Consider the following 23,104-nt stretch of genomic DNA (forward strand, 5'->3'; position numbering starts at 1 on the left):
TGAAAAGGCTATTGGAAACGGATATCGTAATCACGGCGGCGGTGTCTGCCTCGGCACCACCTCCCTTCAGGATTGCGATTCCGACTGCCACCATGCCGTGATCCCTGATCCTGCCAGAGGCTGCGGTCTTCCCCTGACCATTTAGGGTCCAACTTCCTAGACTGTAATTCAGCAGTCGGACCGAAGCACTTTCTGTCGGTTGGACCACCACCGATGGCCTGTCAGTGGCGGTTCAACGGAAATCGAAATGAGGCTCTAAATAAGGAGATCATAATTTTAAGGCACAGTCCTAATATGCCTATTTTTTTAGGTGTCGAGTTCTCAGTCCGTAAAAATTGCAGATTTTGTTAATACCGAAAAAGAGTAAACTTACATAAACGTGTACGTTTACCTTTCTAAATCATGCCATAAGCGATTTGCGCAAAATCACAGGATGCTGAGCTGATGCAGGGACACAAACATGGCTCCTCAGTTCCAATGTCAGTAGCTTTGGCTGTAACACCAGAGGCGATCGCCATAGCAAGTAAGAACAATATTGCATCCAGCCGCGGCCCGTGGAGGGAGTTCCGTGGGGCGGTAAGGCGGGGCGGGGGAGGGGCAGGGTGGGGGGTTCTAAAAACCGGAATATGGATAATTACAGGTAAGTAAACTATTAAATAAATAAAACGCATTTTGTAGCGTGTGCTGCATCGCATTCATTTTATTTATTTAATTGTTTACTTACCTGTAATTATCCATATTCCGGTTTTAAGAACCCCCCACCCTGCCCCTCCCCCACCCCGCCTTACCGCCCCACGGAACTCCCTCCACGGGCCGCGGCTGATTGCATCTTATCAGAGTATCACTGGGATAGATGCTGCTTCAGCATAGGGACACTATCACCACTGAGTCAATGCTATTGGTTAAGAATTGTCCATATCTTCAATGGTGCACACTTTTTTACACTCTTTGTACTTATGTCACTTTCAATATGTTTGCAAATGTAAGACGATTTTTAAATAGTGAAAGACACGATTCAAACTAGGGGGAGGTCCAAGGGAAACATTTTTTTTAGATAGACCTGCAGGTTGTGTTTCCCTCACTTATCAACACAATAACCACTAAAACAACCTGGGTCTGGTGCTGAATCAAAAGACTAAGCCAGGAGACAGTATATCTACCTATTCCGACATCTCTTTAAGAGCGAACCCTTCTAGGACAGGACCCATCAAACACAAAAGGTGGTGAAATATCATCATTTGGGTCTGTATATCTCAATGTGATGAACCAGGTCTTGACATAACGACTAGGTAACGTCCAGAGAGAATGCAACAAAGGAGGGTTGCTGTCAGATCTCAAACAATGTCAAAGCGACAGTATATCCTAAAGTTATAAAGGGGCAGCACTAAATAATAATGGTGAAAATAAAAATGGCTAGAGGAACTCAAATGTGCTTTATTCAGTAGAGTGCCCCTGTCATAATTAAAAAGCAATATGGCAATTTAGCACAAATATTTTGTCATTATGCTAATGTCCATAGCAGATGGCACTGATTTTTAAATAGTGCCATCTCCTAATAGAGCACATCTTGATTCAAATAAAAAAAATCATATTAAAGTTTTTAATTTGACAGACGAGATAATTAAGGCTGCCAAATGTTTCCAGTCCTAGACCAAGCCAAATCTGAGTAGTCATTTGGGCACTGCAAACAACTAATGTTGCCACCGTCATAGAGTTGGAAACTGTAGGCATGGCAAAATATCTATTCACAGAGTGAATACTCCTTCCCCTAGGCCTCCTACTGAAAAGGGATTAGAAAAATCTTTTGCTTTTTGTTCTAATTGGGAAAATAATATTTGCACTCAATGTGGATTCACGCAGAAAAAAATATTTTATTGCAATGTACGGAATTTCTGAGTGGAAGCAGGATTCTTAATCAAAAAGCTAATACACTCTTGGGAGGCGGTCAAACAACTTGGAACTCTGAATTCTGAATAAACCACAAATGATACAGTTTGGGGTCAAGAAATGAGATTTGAGTTTTAAAGCGAAAGGAACACCAATTATGGTGTCAAAAATACTTGAATTGCGGATTGGTTTTAAATGGGAATCAACCATTATTAGAAGGACAGAACTTCTAGAAACCTGCAAACAATCATTTTTGCTCAATTGCAAACTCCTGTGCCCATGGAGCAAGACATTCGATATGAACTCCCGCAGGAAAACATAAAATGTATCACCCGCAGCGATCAGATTGTGTGTTCAGAAGAGGGTCCAAATGCAGGAGTAACTTTAGCTTCCTGTTCAAAATTCAGTTACTTAAAAGAAAATGCGCATATAGAAACTGAGCGCCAATCATTTCCAAACATGTAGTTAAGGAAACTGACAAACTGATCTGCAGAGAGGTATAAACAGCTCATGTTCACTGAATTCCCATGGGCAACCTGTTGAACGTACGGTGGGTAATCTAGTTAGTGTGTTAAACTCAAAGTAACTACTAAGCAACTTCGAGTAAATGGGGTAACCGAATGTAGGTCCATAGTTTTCAGGTTTACATATTCCTGGATAGTTGCATTACGTTTCATATGCTCTCTATCCGAACACAGTGAAAGATTCATCTATAAAACAGAGCCCTCCTTCTCTTACACAATACTGTCTAGTCGACTGAACATGTGGCTCCCAGGGCGCTCATTTATATGATATATGTTTTGCTAGGAGCATAATACTTGGCCTCTACACACATGCTTGAACTTCTGCTCCCTTTCAGTGATAAAACTCTTCATTAATGTTGATGGATGCGGTGTCCTGTGTTACAAAACAGCTCTGGAAAGGGGACACACACAAGACTCTTCTTAGGGTGCATATAGTACAGCCATGGAACAAACGACTGAAAGGAATTTGCTACTGATAATCATGCTACTGATAATAACCCTTCACTCATGGGTAATTGGGGCGCGTGATTAGATTCTGAGGGAGCTTTCGCCTGAGGAAGATATTGCTACAAAGTTCCATAACAGAGCCATTGTTATTTGATGGCTGTAGCAGAGTTTCTTATGTGTATTATCCAACAAATCAAAAAAAGCACCCAAGCTGTATTTCAACCTCAGAAAAGATACCATCCGACACCCACCAAAAAGCCTCGCGCTTGCTCTCAATGGACAAAAAAGTCCATGGCAGCACTCACAGGCCTTCTGGGAAAAGGGTGACCGCTACTTACAAAGAATACAGCACCCTGATATCAATTCATCAACAACCTGAGATCAAGGAATTCCACTGTGATCCATCAAAAGCAGGCGAGAAAAGAGAAACACAAGGAAAGGCTCTGTGGTAGAAGACAACCAGCTCTGGAAAGAGCATACTGAACCACTCAAGGACCTACCAAACTTTGAAAGGTTCCGGACACAAATGAAAAACGTGCTTTTCAGGCGAGCCTCTAGCAAAGAACAAAACAAGAAGAAACATCTCATCTGCACCAATGGACTGGACCCCAGGAAATTCCTTTTGGAACAGTCAAACATACTTGCCACACCAGTACAGACCACTATCACATCATCACACAGGTTGAGATATCTCAAATACTTTACTGATGAGTGATGGGAGTGTATGTTTTGTGAAGCAATTGGTTGTTTTTGACATTTGTGTTGAATTATTTTTGTTTTTGTGAGCATTTTGTATTTTTCAGTGTTCATTATTTGAGCAAGATATTATCTGCTATGAAGAAACAGCTTATTTTGTTAGTTAATAAATACTACTATCTATTTTTATAATGGTGTGCAATTTGGATTATTACCTTTTTCACGTGACACATCACAATGACTGACTTCAATGACTGCTTTTGAAATAGTATACTTATTATATTTGTGTAAGGCGGCCATCAAAAGCCTGATACTTTACCTCTGAATATTGCTTAAGTGTTTTCGAAAACATGAATGGAACACACCTAATTTAGGAAATGAAATTTGTTAACAATAGATACAGGAGACCCTCTACCAGACTTGTAAACCTCTAGATCATCTGATGATTGGAGCCACACATCACCCAACAGGATCAATTACCTGAAGTCAAGGCTGGCTTTAGCGCTGGTGGCACCCGGTGCAACCACACAATAACCACCTCTGCCTCACCACCACCCTTTAACAGTGCCCCTCAAGTCTCCATAACCACTCTCTCTCAGATGCATTGAATCATTTTTTTAAAGCCGCTCATATCAGTATAGGGTGTCAGAGCACTTTACATCACACACATATTACACAGACACAATCAATCATACGTGTGTACATCAATGTATAGGAAACGTTACATAAGATAGAGGACTACAAGGTGTAGATGTCAAGTCATCCATACTTGTAGGCAGTATATTTAAGAGTGCTTGGTCTGGAGAAGCACAAACTTAGAATCTAAAACATAACACCATGTTTGGGGGTTCTCTTTAATAAGAATTTATTTCTACCCAAATGAACCCATTTTGCAACATAAGGATATTAAAAGACCGGGGAAAAAAATCCTAACGCTTTAACTTATGCATTAAATTTTTCATGCAGGTCTTTGATGACAGGTAATTGCTCACTATTCTACATTAGGATTTTAACTTCTAAACTGCAAGTAACAGTAGTATCTCTCTGACAAAAGCAGTAACCTACTGACCTATTTACATTATATGCTCTTTGTGAACTGCAAGGTACACGTTCTTTGCAGCAGACATATTAACTTTCTCTGCTACCCTATGATGAGTTAAAACTTCCAATAGACAAAATTCTGATCTCTCTCTCTCCTGAAAAAACATCAATCAACTGAGTTATTGTGATATTTTTGTTGTAGCCTGAAAACTTCTGGAGGTTAAGAATGCAGCAGCAATTGCTTTTAAAACCATAATAGACGGCGCCCCCACACAAAGTCAGCGTCCGGTGTGGTGGCCACCAGTCGCACCACCCTAGAGCTAGCAGTGCCTGAAGTTGTAAGGGTCTTTGAGTGAATGAAGGACTGCTGAAAAAACAAGTGACTAAGTACGTTGTAGGCTTGCATCCTCGCAATGTATTCTTTTGATTATTTTACCAATCAAACACATCCATGGCTGCAATTAACCTTGATCTGGGAACTTGAAAAACGTGATCACAAGCTTACACTAGTCAATGCCTGTTTTGTGATATCTTAGCTTTCATTCCATCTTCCAGGCAGAACATGCAACTGCATAAGAGAGACTGCGTCGAAAGTTGAGAATTAATTTCCTTATAAATCGATAAAAACCCTTGACCTTACAAGATGGCCTGTGGTTTCGCTCTAATAGAAGCTTCTCGATCTACATTGTATCCATCTTGCAAAAATGACGAGAGCAGGAGGCATATATGATTTATTGCTTTTTCATTCTTTACATGTTCATTCAATCTGATTATCCATTAAAAGCATTATTCATAATAACAAGTCCACAGCATCAGAATTATTGAAGAATGTTCCTGTAATACTGAGAAAGACTGAGTCGTGATATGGATGATTTGTGAAAGCATATACGTGTCACCCACTTGTGATACGATATTCACTTTTGCTTAGTTCACCTACACGAGAGAATATCGCTTATTCACAAAGCGGCCCCATTCAAAAAGCTTTTCCCTTGAGTAACTACCTTCCTCCTAGAAATTCAGGAGTAAATCCCCTCTCAAGTGGAATAAGACAACTATTCCCAGGAAAATCTTTGGAAATCAGACCGACAGGGAAATGGTCAAATCTGTAGGCTCCGAGGGCCTGTTTTGCCCAGGCACCTGGTTAGATGAGGTGCCCTGCCTGGGAAGGCAAGGGAACACTCAAATCTGAGAAGGTTCCAATTGGCACACAAAGCAAAAAAAAATACTTAACTTCGGCCTAGAGACATGGAAAACAAGCACTGGCAAAGCTGTGAGGTCTACCTTTGGTAAGCGGGTGGAATGGTTAATTAGAAAAAGAAAAAATATGTTCCCACCTAATGTGGCCAACAATATATATACCTGTAAAAAAATAGAAAAACGTTCACTGACGTGGACGCTTTTACTGGTGAAGTTTTTAAACAACAAGCCTTTTACCAAGGCCACAAATTTTTTTGTTATTCAAGGAGACCAGACTAAATTATGACCTAACCAAGCACTCAAATTGCAGACAACTAGAATGTTGCAATGTTACTTGTTCGTTTTATAACAGCAACTTTAAAAAGGAAGTGGAGAATACACCACCATCTAACTGGGCACCCGTGCAGGCAAAATAACTAGCCATTGTGTAAAGTAAAGATAATTAATACATTTAAAAAACACACTTTGAGCCAGATTTGTCACTTAAGAGAAAGGCACTATTTTTAGGTGGACGTGAACAACGTGTGCATGCTTTGTGCTGTGATGGGCAGAAACCAAATGCAAATTGCAATTGCACAGAACAATGGATGAAGCCCAATGACCAAAATGTTCACTGCCAATGTATATTATGTATAACTTTTTGGGACAAACAGCATTCTGGCAAAACAAAGGCCAAAAATAAAAAAAAGACTCCACTGTACAATGCGGTTTACACACTAAAGTTTGTTACACCACTACATATTTATTTACTTGGGTTTTTTGGCAAAAATAGGCAGCCCCAAAACATTGTACATGGTTTATTTTAGGTGTTAAATGTATTTGTGTATGATAGTCTGAATTACATCAGATCATATCAGTTTTTGCTGGGTGGATGCGAAGGCGCTCATGGCAGTCTACAATGCAAGCATTATCCCGGTTAGCCCGGGAGCTTTCATGGGTCTGACATATCACTAGAGCCACTTACATAGAGTTCCAAAAAACACTTTAAACACTTTCAATAAATTGGCTGACGAACCGACCACACACTTGAATGTGCTGCTCTCTCTTTCACTGTGCGGTCAGTGCCACGAGATACAGCTATTTACTGGCAGCCTGAGAGGAGGTAGGATTACAGAGGATTCCTTTCTTACAAGTCCCCAGCTCAGTGTGTGAGTCGGGAAGACCTGCAGTAGGCGTGAAAGCAGTGTGCACTGTTGGGCCAACTTTGCACTCTCAATTAGAAAACACAATTATGGTAAATGAATAAGACACCAGGCAGCCAGCTCAATGAAATATTATCTCTCTTGTCTCACTATCACTCGCAGCAAAAGGAGTCTGCCACACTTTTCACAATGGACTGCTTCTCCTGGCACGAAATTTATATTTCTTAAACCACTGTATTCTGGAGGACATTAGTTCATCTACCAAATTGTCATTAATGGAGTCTTAAATTGGTAAAATATGCTGATTGTTAGTACTGCTTCTGATCTAATACTCTGAACATATTTTTTTTTATACAAACGGGTACTTGTATGAGAAACAGTAATTCATAATTCAGAGTGTCAAGGGGTCTTTTGGGACAATAGTGAATGCATTCTTATTTATACAGTGCACAAACATTACAGCTGCCCAAACATCCATGGCGCCTTTCAGAACTGTTATAAACTCAGCCAGAAAACGGGTTCACTCTGCAGGTAGCTATGACTACCTTACCCCGTATCTCAAAACCTTCACTGACTACCCATTACAGCATGAATAAAAAATTAGCTAGCATTTGCGCCAAGAATTTTCAATTCTATTAAGGACATGGAGGCGAGGATTATGCTTCTCTTTCTTTTATTTGCTACTCACAGCAGCCAATGAAAATCGTTTTGGATGCAAATAAAACTACATTTCCCATGATGCTCGTCAATACATCACATCCTGTATGCCCCTATAAGAGCCAAAGTTTCTTGTTTCTACTCCTCTTTCTTTGCTGCTCATGCAGGAAGTTAAGTGCCAAAAACGTTCATTACTGATTACTGTGATTGACTGCATTTTTGATTTGAATAAGGTTTATATATGCCGCTTGTGTATGCACGCTGCTGCCTTCAATTGTTTGCCTTTGGTGTGTGCGCCTCGCGCTGCAGAGTTAATTTGCGCATTGTTGCATTTAACTGTCCACGCATTGTTGCCTTTCACTGTTGGCTTTTCATATGCGCGTCTCGTGCTGCAAGGTTAATCCCTTGACTCCAGCGCGTGCATCGCGCTGTGCGTTTAGAGCGCTAGCGCTCTCCTCACTCCCCGCGAGGCAGCAGGAATTTTCATCCATGCGAGCGGCCCGGTCGGGCTGAAGGTGCTTAATTGGTTATATATTGTTAATTTATAGGCTTTCTCATGCCTATTGAGGTCACGCGCTCCCGCTATGGATTGTTGGCCCGCTTGGGCATGATAATTGAGACACGCACACCAAAGGCAAACAATTGAAGGCAGCAGTGCGCATACACAAGCGGCATATATAAACCTTATTCAAATACAAAATGCAATCAATCACCGTAATCAGTAGTGAACGTTTTTGCCACTTAACTTCCTGAGTGAGCAGCAAAGAAAGAGGAGTAGAAACAGGATACGGTGGCTCTTATAGGGGCATACAGGATGTGATGTATTGACGAGCATCATGGGAAATGCAGTTTTATTTGCATACAAAACGATTTTCATCGGCTGCTGTGAGTAGCAAATAAAAGAAAGAGAAGCATAATCCGAAGCCTCCGGTCCTGTAATAGAATCACATTCAAAGTTTGCTGCCTTGTGCAAAAGCCAGTTGAATGACTGGACCACGCATGCCCTTACCACGCATGCCTTTAAAATAAATGCGTTTTTTACCACAAATGTCTTTCCCACTAATTTTGTATCACATATATGCCTTTACCACGAAAATGTAAGTATTTTCCAGATAAGTGTAAACCCTATATATATATATATATATATATATATATATATATATATATATATATAGGTTTATGCTTACCTGAAAAATACTTACATTTTCATGGTAAAGGCATGCATGGTAAAGGCATATTCGTAGTAAAACAAAAAACAATTTGTGGTAAAGACATTTGTGGTAAAGACGCATTCATTGAGATGGACTCGTTGTAAAGGCTATGCATGGTTCCGGCCTAGTAAAGGCAGTTCCCCCTAAGAGCCTTTCACAGAAATGCCCCTCCACATCAACTCAATCTATTCATCATCTCTGGGGGCATAAGGAGATTTACACGACAAAAATCGTTCTTGTAGAACCGCCTAAACTCAGAACACCTACAGCACATCTGGAGCAACAGCAGAAGCCTGGAACCTGCTGCCTCCCAACCTCAGCACACGGGTCCCTCTCGAAATCTTCTGCAAGCAGCTTAAATCTCACCTGATCAGATAATATCTCATCTACTTCCTACACAGAATCTACATACACATGTGGTAACCAAAAGCTCTGACTAAACCTATGTTTCCCAAAGTTATCTTATCTCTCCTGATCTTGTTGTAATCCTAAGACTTCTCGATTAATGTTGTGATGTTAAATATCCTAATAGCAACCAGTCAAGGTGCACTACAAAAATGGTTAAACAAACAAACAAACAAACAAACCAAATTGGGAAGTAACAGAGAGGGGTGTGGACATTCGGACATGATACAAGACCGTGGCCATCAAAGAGGGGTTTTGTATATTTAAATTACACATTTATAATTGCTTTTTGCCTTATTTCACATTTTAATCATTTTAGGCGCAGGAACTTAAGTGTCTCATTTAGAGTATGGGGAGCGGCTACCCGTCCATCAGTGTGGCAGGGGTCATTACCTCAGATGAGCCCCCGCTATGGCAGATTTCCTAAAGGCACTGAAAGATTGTGAACAGCTACCATGTTTCAGGTGGTCGTTCAGCAAGCTTTTTTTTTCAAAAACAATCTCCAAAAGCACAAGTTTGTCTTTTAAAAAACAAAAAAAACTAATGACCCTGACACACTGGGAGTTTTCTCCCAGAGTGTAAAGATTATTTAAAATGTTGTTCTGTTCAAGGTCTCCCAGGTTTACCTTAGCAGTCCTAAACTGGGATAAAAGTACATCAGTATACACTTTAAAAGTTCATTATTGGATATATTTTTTTGTTTTAATATTGGGGGGTGGAAGTGCTTCCTTTATTCTACCCTATGAAGTCCAGAGCCGCCTATTCCCCCTTTTAGTTTTAATCAGGCCACACACAACTGAGTCTGTACCCATAATAGAGGCCTAAGGTATCACTGCAATGGTAATGTTTAAAATGAAAACAGTTCCTGAAGAAGCAGATCATATTAAAACTCGTAGTTTTTTTCCAAGGAGATCACAGAGGCAATATAACTCAATATTGAAAAATAGAGGTTTTAATACAACTGTATTCATTAACTTTCAGTATCAATCTCATTGCCATCATTGAATATATATTCTAGTCTTAAAGGGGCCATCCAGTGTAGAAGAAAAGTTTCCGCTAGCTTGCCCTGCATAGCTAAATCACCAGCACTAGACATTCCAGAATATTGCTATGCTTGATGACGTCTGCTTAGGTTGTGGGACCTATTGAACATCACTCACTGGATAGGCCCTTTAAATAATATCAGCTTGAATATGTAGGTTTACCTGTGCGGTACACAAAGTTGCCCTCTGTCTCTGAGGACGATGGAGATACTAACTCTTCTTCAAACTCGTTGGAGCTGAAGGACCCCGAATGGTTTCTTTGCCGTGTCTTTTCCATCATGGCGGCGTTGGAGGCCATCACGTGCCTCAGAGAGTCATTGAGATAGCGGTGCAACAAACTGCTCTTGTACTTGGGCGGAGACACGTAATCCTCGTGCGCGCTGGTCTCCGGCCTCGCGCCCGCCTTAATCACCGAGCCTTCACTTTTAATGACAGTGTGGTGAACGGCTTTATTATATCCCCCGTCGTTTGGGTGGCTTCTTGCAGGATTGTCACCATCTGAAGAATAAAATAGATTCATTTATCAAACAATGTTACAAAGCCTTTCTTCACGGTGATTTATGGTGTGACGTAGATTGTTGCAAGACAGAATAACCACAACGAAGCAAACCGCGTGGTGCAAATGCATTAAAAACAGGGGGGAATTACCATCATTCCCAAAAGCATGGAAATGGTTAGCACCAAAATAAATTCCAATGAACGTGATTGCTTCCGCGGTTTTATCACTCGTGTCGCCTGCGTGCGACTCAAAGGCACATGAGTGACTGCACGGCAATCACATGCTTTGGAAACGCAGAGCTTTTACAAGAATATGTCTTTTCCTCGGTCTTAAATTACACAATTATGCTCCCGTTCTGAAGTGCTGATTTCCGTGGCACATAAAATATGTCTGACAGTATAGCATTAAAGACTGCTCGTCTGTTCTGGTTTCTCTCAGAAAAGAGACAGATATTAAATCATAGGCAAGCATATCTGTGTGACACTTAATGGGCAACCCGCACCCCAGCTCTGGATGTCACAGGCAAAAAACAACGAGGTGAGCCCGCTCAACAGTGACCTCACTTTTTTCCAATGTGTTCATAGTTCTACTAGTCAAATAATGTATTTATTTTGATCATTGCAACATTGACAATATAAATCTAAAAAACAACCTTTTAATAGATAATATCAAGCAGTTTTTGTTGATGATTCAGAGAAAAATAATGAGTCACAAAATTAAAGTTTCATAAATGAATAAAAAAAAATAACGAACATCGTTGTTATATTCATGTCATTAAAGGAATACACCAACCAAAACATCCAAATCTGGTTGCAGCACTACTTTTTGGAAGAAAATGTGCGGCCGAAAAAGGAACATTCATAATGTTTAACTATTTCGGCAAACAGACTTAAGATAATTCATATATTCATGAGAGTTTTGTATCCACTACATTCACAGCCTGGACCAATGTCTGAAATTTCATAAAACCCATCAACCATCAAGACAGCAGTCTCAACACTCGCCATTACCTTGTGTCACTGTTTTACCACTGTCTTGTGCGGTACTTTTTCCAAAGTATAAAATTACTCCTGACCCTCATGCGCTCTTAATGATCTTTTTGTTAACCTTTTTTGCAAACCTATGTTTAAAGTAGATAGGAATAAAGTGTCCTGACATGAGCCCACAGATTTACCACATCAGAATGTGCAGACATTTCTACTAACATATGGGAGGTGATACAAACTAAAATCTTCAGAGGAAGCAGATAGTCCATATTGCTAAGTTTAAAGGTAGGAGTTTCTTCTGGAGGGAGAAGAATGGCCATTGGTAAGACAGTGAACGCCTACAAATTCTTTACTCTGTGGATTTTTAAACCATTTCTGATGTTTTTCCATCCCATTAGCACGTAGAACCTCACATCATAAAAAAATGAAGCATTTGCAATGCAATAAGTCTCGTATTTATCAGTGTTAGAACTGTTCGGTGTTGTAAATGGTGCTATTCGTTGTTGTAAATGGTAATTTTTTTTATCTAGGGCTGGTATGTACGAACGAGAGCTCGGGTAAATATATAATTGCAATGTTTTTTTAAAATGATGGGAAAATGCAATAACATGCCAAAAAAGCTTCACCCTTGGTGTAAAACACCTTCATTAAGAGCTAACCCATGCTTCATTCTACACCTTCTTGTGGTCCGGCTCCCTGTTTCACTTTGGATAACCATGGTTCGCGTCATTTTAACCTGAAATGAATTTGGTAACATTAGACATTGTTTGAGGACTCGCCTGCACCATTAAAGACAGAGTGCATTCAGATTGCAAACGGCTGTGGTTCCTGCCACAAGGTGGCATGAAATTACAAGTTGAGAAAGCAAGGGCTTAGGTGCAAACCACTCCGGTAACAAGTTATAACTAAACCAATATTTGTACTTCCGTTTACTTCTTAGCTCGCCAATAGTCGAGATCTAACTTAAATTAGATGGCCCTGGAAACGCCTCCCCTCTATGCTATTTGTCTTATGTTTGCAGAGGGAGCGGTGGGAGAAGGGAGACCTGATGGACTGGCACGCCAAGGGAGCGTGCTACGGGGTGCAAATAATAAGAGGGAAAGAGGGTGCGGGCTCCTGACATACACTGAAGTGCGGCAGCCATGAATCGGGAGCTGCGCTCGCCAGGAAGGGGCTGGCTGTAAGGGAACCTCAAGTCATCACAAGGAAAGGGCTATCTCTAAGAGAGCCTGTTTTCTGTAAAATGTTAGCAGGCAGCAAAGGCACGTGGCCGCCAAAGATAAAGCGCAGCAGCAGTTGCGCTGATTTTAATAAAAAAATGCAAGCGCTGCGTCCATGAAGTGGATGCTTTGTCAGGGTGCTGGGCGTGGCATAATGCGCCTGCGATGTGGCGTAAAAATGAAAGTTGCCGACTATGAGCCTGGGGAAATGGGTTCAAGTCTTAGCATGGACTTCACCAGGTTCCCTCAGGAGCATTTGATGAGTCCTGTCGGGGAAGTTCATAGCTGTCGGGATTGCAACACCAGCTATAACGAAAAAGTAATTAACAAAAGAGTGCTTTGAAAATGTAAATAAAAGGTACAGAGCAACATTACAAATAAGAGGGGAAGTCCTTATGGAAGGTGACAACAGTAGAAAAAAGAGGGACGAAGGCGGGAATGCTAAAGAAATTAACCAGAGGAAAAAAAGCATTTCCCAAACACAGTCAAAGGAGTCAATTGAAAACATGGGCGGGAAATGGGTGGAGCTTAAAGCCCATATTCCGACCACAACATGTCTCGAAGAGACAGTGCAAGTGCTGCCTAGGCGAGACCTAAAAAAGATGAATAGGTATGCAGATGTCGTGGAACCGTTTCCAAACACTCCAGTTTTGCCGGTGGCTTCTGACAATGTTCAGGGCATGAGACTATGATTTCCAAAAAATCCTAAAAGTAAATCCCATATTTTGTTAATCCACAGAAAGTAAGAACTCTCTGAAAATCTAGATCTACGATGAGATTTACAACTTTAAAGGGACCATCCAGGGAGTGGTAATACAAACTGAAGCTCGAACAGATGTCACCAACAATGCAACAATCTAGATTGCCAATTGACTGATTAAAGAAAATACCTTTTTTTCCTCTACAGTGCCCTTAAAAAGTCGAATTTCACAGCAGTATATCTTGAGAAGGTGCTAAAACATACCACACACTTTAAAACTAGTAACACTCTTTGACCTTGGCCTTGTCTCTGATAAAAGCATAGGTAAGGCTCATACAGTCTCCATCAATAACATCATAATGCCACATTTCTAGCTGCCTTTGTGAAGACCATTGATTGAAACTCATGAAAATAAATAAAAGTCAGATATTCGTCACCCAACTGGTAGACAAAATCCCAAACAGGAATGTGTCAGGAGATAAGATATGCACAGATGCTTGATTAACCATAAGGTGCACAGGGCTGGAGACTGTGGAGAACACATCAGCACATCAGTAGAATGTAGAGGTGGGAAACATTAGACTGCTAACTGACATACATGTAGTCTTACTCATTTCCGGGTTGGGGTCACTTCTGAGAAATTAGGGGCAGGGGCGTAGCTTGGTCAGTAAGATTGGTGGGGGCGTGTAAGCTTCAGGTTTCCCAATAATCACTCTGGCATGTCTTTATAAAATACATTATGGGAAGCAAGACACAAGGGGGTTTAAGAGGCAGTAGAAAGAGAGGAGAGAGGATTGGTAAGGGTACTTAAAACACAATCGTTTTTCAACTAAACAAGCTTTAAGGCACAGATGTGAGAGAGAGTGTGTGTGTGTTTTGTAAGTGTGGGCACGTAAAAACCAAGGGTGAAATTCGACAGATACCTCACCATACCTGACTGAAAATACCTGTACGCAACCGGAGGTCTAACACCCCAAACACCCCCCACCCGCGAATCTATGCCCTGGATTATAGGCAGACCTGTATTTAAGACTATTCTTGACATACTGCCTGTGCCAGATAGTGAGTTGTAAGTTGTTGTGACTTTTTGCTTTTGTGCCAGTTTTCACCCTTTTTCCATCCCTCAAGTTTTTTGTTTTCTTCCCTCACGGTTTCCTATTGGTTGATTTATAATTAGCCCCCCCCTTTATCCCCTATGCTGTGATTGTTCGATACCCTTGGGTATCTATCTCTTGCTTACCTTCTCAGCTTCTACTCTCTTGGCCTGCAGCGGCGTCCTGAGGAAATCTGTTATTGTTGTTGTAAGAAAGTGGCTCTGTATATACTGCACCAAAGTAAGGTCCAGTGTGCACAGAGTCCACAGTCCCCAGAGGTTTGGCAGAGGTTAAAGTTAGATATAACCTTACTCTCTAAAGTGGTAGCTTGGTCGAGCAGTAAGGCAGTATCAGAGGACAGTGTAAAGCATTTGTTGTACACACTCAGTCAGCAAATGGTCTCACACACTCGAGAAATGAACTCTAGGCCAATTGTTTTCTATATAAAAATATATTGTTGTTTTATTTTAGAACCACAAGTAGGTATAAAAATACTTTCTCAAAATGAGATGCTCTAGTCGAATACTTTCAAATAGCAATAGACTTTTAAATGCAATAGTTACAGTTGTTGCAATAGGCAACACAAGTTAAACACAATTATAACATTGAGCTCAATGGGAATTTTTAAGTAAACGCAATATCAATTACTTTGCATAGGTTTTTCTTACTCAGGGCTGGATCCTGGATTCAGCCCTGGTGCATCTCCTGTAAACAGTTGAAAGAAATCATTTTTGTTACACAGGCGATTTGTTAAGGAATATTTGTATGTTTCAAAAATCGACAAGAATTTCTGGCAAAAACCAGGCAATGTTATCCTATGGAGGAAAGTTTGGTTATCGGAAAATCACAGTTGTAATTGCTTTGTAGGGTCAGTGCTGGGCACAAAGATCCAGCACTGGGATCTCTCCTGATAACAGGTGAGTAATTTCGTTTTCGTTGATCGGGTGATTTTTAGTGAATATTTCAAAGTTTCAAAACTCGACACTTAGAAGAATTTCCAAGTGAAAACCAGTCAATGTTACCCTATGGAGAAAATGCAAGTTATCCGCTTTCAGGTAAGTACTCGAATGGCAGAGTTAAGGTTCTGTGGTTAGACCCAGGGGTCTCCTATGGTTAGGTAGGTACAGTTGTTACACCCTCAGCGGCACAGGGGCAGCCGGGTGCAGAGAGAGTAGGCCCAATGTTAGCCTATAGCGGGCAGGGGGTCTTTGGTTGGTGGCTACTTGCAGGCAGGCCACGCGGCTGTGGGAGCTGAGCTCCTGGTCACTTACACAGGGCAAGTGGGGAAGTAGAATAGGACAGATGCTGCACTTCCAGGGGCACTCGAGCAGCTGGGTGCAGGGTGCTTTTGAGCCGTCTGGCACTCAATGTATTTCAATAGGAAAGCTGCAAGATGAACAAAGGCTGCAAGGTCGGGGACGGAGATTCTTCAGGTGCGACCACCACTTCGAGAGGTAAGTTGGGGAGCTGTAGGTTAGGTAGGCACCCAGGAGTTGGGAACTGGGGGCCGCAGGGCCCCGGGTACAGGGGTGTCTTTTGGCGTCTGGAAATCTTACCCTCTGCTGGTCGCGGTTGGGGGGGGTCCCTGGAGTTGAGGCTGCAGGCGTCGTCAGGAGCGTCGAGGAGGGTCCTTGGGTGCTGGATTCTTGGTCACAGTTGCCGGGGGGACGTCCTTGTGGCCTTTGTTCACTCAGGCACAGGCCGGGCTCGGCAGGTGCAGAGTGTGCTGGATTCGCAGTTCCTGGCTGGCACCAGGGGTTGTTTCTTGTTTTGAGCAGAACCACTGCTCGTGGGAGTCCCAGTCTTTTAGATGAACAAGTCAGTCAGGTCCTCTGGGGTTGTCGAGGTTGCTGACCACTGGAGATGCCGGGATTTAGCAGAAGGAGGTTCGAGGGTCGACAGGCCTGTGGGGCTGGGGCCAAGTCAGTTGGGTCGTCCTCTTGTTAGCAGCTGCACGGCAGGGGGTCTTTGGTTGGTGGCTACTTGCAGGCAGGCCACGCGGCTGTGGGAGCTGAGCTCCTGGTCACTTACACAGGGCAAGTGGGGAAGTAGAATAGGACAGATGCTGCACTTCCAGGGGCACTCGAGCAGCTGGGTGCAGGGTGCTTTTGAGCCGTCTGGCACTCAATGTATTTCAATAGGAAAGCTGCAAGATGAACAAAGGCTGCAAGCTCGGGGACGGAGATTCTTCAGGTGCGACCACCACTTCGAGAGGTAAGTTGGGGAGCTGTAGGTTAGGTAGGCACCCAGGAGTTGGGAACTGTGGGCCGCAGGGCCCCGGGTGCAGGGGTGTCTTTTGGCGTCTGGAAATCTTACCCTCTGCTGGTCGCGGTTGGGGGGGGTCCCTGGAGTTGAGGCTGCAGGCGTCGTCAGGAGCGTCGAGGAGGGTCCTTGGGTGCTGGATTCTTGGTCACAGTTGCCGGGGGGACGTCCTTGTGGCCTTTGTTCACTCAGGCACAGGCCGGGCTCGGCAGGTGCAGAGTGTGCTGGATTCGCAGTTCCTGGCTGGCACCAGGGGTTGTTTCTTGTTTTGAGCAGAACCACTGCTCGTGGAGTCCCAGTCTTTTAGATGAACAAGTCAGTCAGGTCCTCTGGGGTTGTCGAGGTTGCTGACCACTGGAGATGCCGGGATTTAGCAGAAGGAGGTTCGAGGGTCGACAGGCCTGTGGGGCTGGGGCCAAGTCAGTTGGTGTCGTCCTCTTGTTAGCAGCTGCACGGCAGGTCTTCTTTCTTCTTGTTATTCTTCTTGTTTCGGAATCGGGATCTGAGGAAGGAAGGTTTAGGGTGCCCCTAAATACTAAGTTTAGGGGCATTACAGGTAGGGAAAGGTCAGGGACCAATGGATCCCTTCCCTGGGGTGGGTACACCCCCTATCCTGCCACTCTCCAGTGGGAGGGGGGCAGGAGCCTAGTCCTGATTGGGTAGGGCTCCCCATCCTCAAGATGGCGAGAGCCCAGAGTTGGGCTTCACCTCGCCTCCCCCACCTGAGGGGTGGGGTTGGCAGAGGCTGGCACACCCCCTTTCCTCCCTTGGGTTTTACCGCCAGTCTTCCCGCCAGAGTGGGAGTCAGAACCGGTGGGGACCAGTTGCTGAGGACAGCAAGTGGTCTAGGGAGGCTCACAAAGGCGGCATGTCTTTGAAGCTTAGACTGCCCATCCTGGGGGAGGAGGCTTGGCACCTCGCCCCAGGATGTGCATTGTTGCAGGCTCACGAGAGCGGATGGCTCTCTACCCAGGGGGCCAGCAACCTGTCTGCTGGGTGGCAGCCTAGGCAGCCTCTCAGTCTGGACACGGGTTGTGGGTTAGTTTCAGGGGACAACTATAAGTTGCCCTCTGTCGTGCATTTTACATTAAATCCCACACTGGCATCAGTGTGGGTTTAATGTGCTGAGGAGTTTGATACCAAACTTCTCAGTCTTCAGTGTAGCCATCATGGTGCTGTGGAGTTCATGATGATGATTTCCCAGCACCATATACTCTTAATGGCAGCACTGCACTTACAGTGCCCAGGAATGGACCTAGGTACTGTAGGGGTACAGGGCTCATGTACCTGTACCCACACCACTGGCATAGGGCACCCAGCTAGAGGGGTGACTGAAGTATGCCAGGGCAGTGTGTTTGTGGGCATGGCACACAGGGATGTGTGCCATGTCGACTCTCTGTTTTGTTCTGCACCAAGACACTCAGCCTGCAAAGGCAGTGTGTGTGTGTCGGGGTACAGGGCCTCTAAGGGTGGCACAATAAGTGCTGCAGCCCTTAGGGGCCTTCTCTGGTCACAGGGCCCTAGGTACCTAGGGTACCATTTACCAGGGGCTGACATGTGGCCAGAGATGCCAATTGGGTTTAGGCTTCAATACAGTTTTAGGGAAGGAACACAGGCCCTGGGCACCTGAATGGCAGGAGCCCAGGGCACACTCAATCAAAGTACATCAGCAATTCAGCAAAAAGTGGGGGCATACCATGCAAGAAAGATGGCACTTTCTCACAGTTGTAGTCGAAGGAGTTTCTGCCCAGGGAAAAATATTTTCCCAGTAGTGAAAAAATGGAAATAAGTCCAACTGTGTAAATGGGAAGGTATTTGCCTACATGCAATTCCACACTATGCACAATTATATATGCGGAAATTCCTCTACATGGACGTATACGGAAATTCAAAAACAGTTTGCAGAAGTACACCTGGAAATTTGTATCTGTTGCAGGTTTTCCGATGTACTGTGGCCAACTTTTGTGAATTAAAAAAAAATTGTAAACCTGCACCCATGCGAATTTGTTAGCTAGAAAGGGAAGGTATGCAAATTCTTTAAAGAATTGGGCTTAGAGTTCCATAGCTTTTATACAAAAAGCAGAAATACAAGCTGTGGAAAAATATGACATTTATGTTTTAATAAAACAGAGTGATTCAGAAAAGTGAACAGTAGTAGGTAAATGTTTATTAATGTATTAAAATTAAAATAAAAACATAAAAAGCAGCATTTCGAGTCTTCGTACAGACCTCTAACGTTATGCAATACGGCCCTTTAGGCAGAAAATGAAAAGACGTTTTATACAAGTGCTCAAATGAGCCGACAAGTGCTTCTTTTAAGATCAATAAATGTTGGTACAATCCGATAACACAAACTCAGGATGTCACTATTAAAGTGAGCTACATGACTCAACCCCAATGCTGAATTCTTGGACAGGGCATATAATAATTGTTGCTAAAAATAATAATATAAAAAAACAAGTAAAAGCTCCTGCAATTGGAGCAATTACCGCCTTCACTCTTGTACAGTTTAGCCAATTAGTGTCAGTGTTTTCTCACTCAATCAATAAATAAGCACCTCCCTGAAGACTGTAATGTCAGATATTAGTTTCAGATTTTAGCCAGTAATTGTGTCCTGAAATTAAATCATTATGAACACAGAAAATAACAAAGGGGTTATTAACCTACACAAATGCAGACTGGGCTCTCGTTTCAGAATTATTTGCGAAATTTTGTAATTGCAACCAAATAAAAATTGATGAAACCTCCAGACAGTCTCATGTTCACATACCTAAAACCTTGATTTGTGAACAGGGGAACATGTTTTCAAGTTGTGAAATCATTGCTACTGGATAACTTGTTCTCACTAAATATAACTTTCCGCAAAGCTTTGTAAACAATCCCATATGCTTAAATGGTTCTTCTGTGATGGCATTTCTTGGATTTTATTAGGCTGAGTTTCACATTGTTTCTTGCTCTTCTTCTCATCTTTCCCTTCTGGCTGAACCAAATGTCCCTAAACAGAGCCAGCCGTTCCTCAGGCAGCGCCCCGAGCGAAACTAAATTTGTCACCCCACCTGATCCTCCTTACCCAATCTTTCCACAATTTCTCCCTCCCATTGGTTATCCAGGTTGAGCTCACTGGTCGGTCTCAGCGGATACCTCAGACCAGTGAACAGCCTGTCAACACACATTGCCCCTCGTCGCCTTACTTTAATCATCTATTCATTTGCTAAACTGGAGGTGAGGTGAGAGTCCAAGGGAGGTGGTGAGGGACAATGAAGGGGGAGAGGAGGATAGACAATCAGAGGGAGGATAACGAAATGTATAAAGCAGGGGTTTCAACCTTTTCGTGTAATAGGAGCAACTAATGTTGAACGAAAATCATCGCAAGCTGCTAATATTGTTCATGTTGTAACAGAGACCACATCATGCAAGATTACACTAGTGACCATCATGTCCAAGTTTACCAGCAGTGATAACCTCCGGCATCAAGAGAGTTGCCAGCAATAATTTAAAAAAAGTTTTTTTCAATGGATTGCCTTGCCTATAAGTAGGTAATATGACAGACAGTGCCTGTAGCACAAAAGTCATCATATTATTAAAAAGTCTCTGCACATGATTTATCACTCAAAATCTCCTTTGAATATATTTTGAAAATTCAACCATTTTTCTCCAACTATTAACTTACCAGTTCTGAAAATGCACACATTTTCATCTTGGAATACACAGTTGTGTCATACATATGTTAATTTAACCAAGCAGAAAGTTCCAATTTAGGGGCCGATTCTGATCCGGGTCGGAAAGGCACCGAATGCGATCCGGCCGGAAAAACTACGAGCCGTACGCGTATTTTCCACCCGACTCGTACAGCTGTACGAGCGAGCAAGTACGATGCGAGCTACGTGAAATTCACCGACCAAGTCGTTTCCGAGTCCGAACCGCTCCATATGTCTCGGTCGTAAGCTAACGGTGGCGTGCAATGGATGCGATTTACGATCGAGCCAGTACGATGCACACGTCGGACAGCCGGTGCGAGTCGGAGTGTCCGGCTCGCAAAACGTCCGGGAAGTTGCCTTTGGGGGTCCGCGTCGGACCCCCTGTCACCTGCAGCCCTACGACTCAGACGCAAGGGGAGACCCAAGGGTCCCCTACAACACAGGCATGTACGTTGCAGATGGCACCGTCGCGTACCCACTGTAGGAGGTGCCCTTGTGCAAGACGTACCCATTCAGTCAATGGGAGCCCATGTACGCATCGTACGACCGGCTCCCATTGACTTCTATGGGAGTCCGACCGAACCGAGTCCGGCAGCATACGGCTGCATCGTACTTGCTCGGTCGGACTGCAGGACTCCGGCTCGGTCGGAAAACACTCCGGATCCAGCTCAGTCAGAGAGCTTTCCGACCCAGATTGGAATCGTCCCCTTAGAAGGAAGGGATGCACACAAGAGAGCTACTGACTGGTAGCTGGAGAGCTACCAGTAGCTCACGATCTACTCATTGGAGATGCCTGGTCTCCTGCACTATTGAGGTAATGCACATATGGGTGGCCTGGAATGAAAGCATTGTTCATAGCAGCTCGGCAGGTGATTTACGTGTGTTGCCTCTCTAACAGTAGAAGCCTTATGGCCTGTGTCCAGCTGGCCCATGCCATAAGCCAGCTTTGTCCCTAATAAATATAAAGTGAAATATCCACTTCTCAAATTAATAAAACCAATCTGCCAACTCACATTTCTTTTAAGTTAAAAAATAATACGTTTTGCTTTAGATCTAAAGCAACACTAAATACTCTGGCATTGACAGCTGATTTTAATTTCCCAATTTAAACAGTTGATGTGTCATGTAAATTAACCCGTATAAACCTTTTAAATTATTCTTTAGTTCTGGGGGTACATATTTCTATATTTGTGTTTGCGTCACTAGAAATGTGAATCACTGTTAGCAAAGACAGCAGATGTGAATCAGATGTACACTCTTATACTTTATGAACTGTGACTTTTGGATATAATTGAGAACTGTGACCACAAAAGAGATGTTGCAATAAGATATTTTTATTACCAACATCAGTTTTACTTGCAATAAAATACCTTGCTGTTGTGAATTTAACCTAAAAAACTGTCTCCTTCAACCCATAAATAGTGAAAAAATGTAGTCAAAAGCATAAGAAAAAAGATTTTACATAACTAAGCTAAATGGAGTCAGATTTAGGGAGATGAAGGAGAGAGATGGATGAATGAGGAAGAAAAAAAAGTGCTTAAGGGGATATAGAGAAAGAGCTATTTCAATTTTCAGTGTGTGGCCTTACTGTTGTGTAAACAAGGTGAGGAAAATTATTATACAACAAGTAAGTCAAAAACAAAACACAGCAGAATAGATTTCTATATCTGGGTGGGCATATTTTATCCAACAATTACTTATAGATTTCTTGTCAACACACATTTCAATTGTGTCCTACAAAACTGTTTGCTAGAGTGGTGATATCTCACATGTTCTTGCGGCATACAGTGAGTTTTGTTTGCAAAAGCATTAAACTTGTTTTAAGCCACCAAACAATCAGGCTGTCTCTTGGGTGGTGACATTCCTAGTCCTTGCTCATACAAGTATTTTAGATTAACACTGAAGTGTGGTTTCCTGTGTGGTTGTCCAACACTTAGATTAAATGGATGTAATACATTAAGATTAAGCAACCAAAGAGGTTGATTTATGACTGGTGGTCTCTGTGATTTAAAAGTCTTACATTTTTTGTGCAATGGCTGAACCCATATGCTTCAAGTCTCAATCATCCAGGGCCAGATGTACAACCATTTGCTTTTGCGACTTGCAAATTGCAAGTCGCAATTTGCGAGTCGCAAAAGCAAATGTACAACAGTGTCAGAGACACTGTTAGTGATTCCCAATGGGTTCACAAAATGCGAGACACATGAATATTAATGAGCAACTCGCAATTTCCGACCCCATTGGGAATGGCTGGCCTTCCAAGGGATGGTGGCCTGCTGGGCTTAACAGACCTCCATGTCTGTGACTGCTTTTGAATAAAGCAGTTTTTTTATTTTAAATGCAGCCCATTTTCCTTAAAGGAAAACAGGATGCATTTTTTTTTTTAAATGAAACG

The 23,104-nt window shown here is 42.8% G+C and overlaps 1 protein-coding gene across 2 annotated transcripts in view; it reads right to left on the bottom strand.

Moving 5' to 3' along the window:
- MKX (mohawk homeobox) overlaps nt 1-23,104 on the bottom strand; it is a 239,742-nt gene that overhangs the window by 142,374 nt on the left and 74,264 nt on the right. For both annotated transcript variants that reach the window (XM_085631768.1, XM_085631769.1), the window contains exon 5: nt 10,413-10,748. In XM_085631768.1, the coding sequence (XP_085487894.1) occupies nt 10,413-10,748 (336 nt within the window). The remainder of the gene's footprint in view (nt 1-10,412; nt 10,749-23,104) is intronic.

Source organism: Triturus cristatus, chromosome 10 (genome assembly GCF_964204655.1).
Source record: "Triturus cristatus chromosome 10, aTriCri1.1, whole genome shotgun sequence".
NCBI classification, from domain to species: domain Eukaryota; kingdom Metazoa; phylum Chordata; class Amphibia; order Caudata; family Salamandridae; genus Triturus; species Triturus cristatus.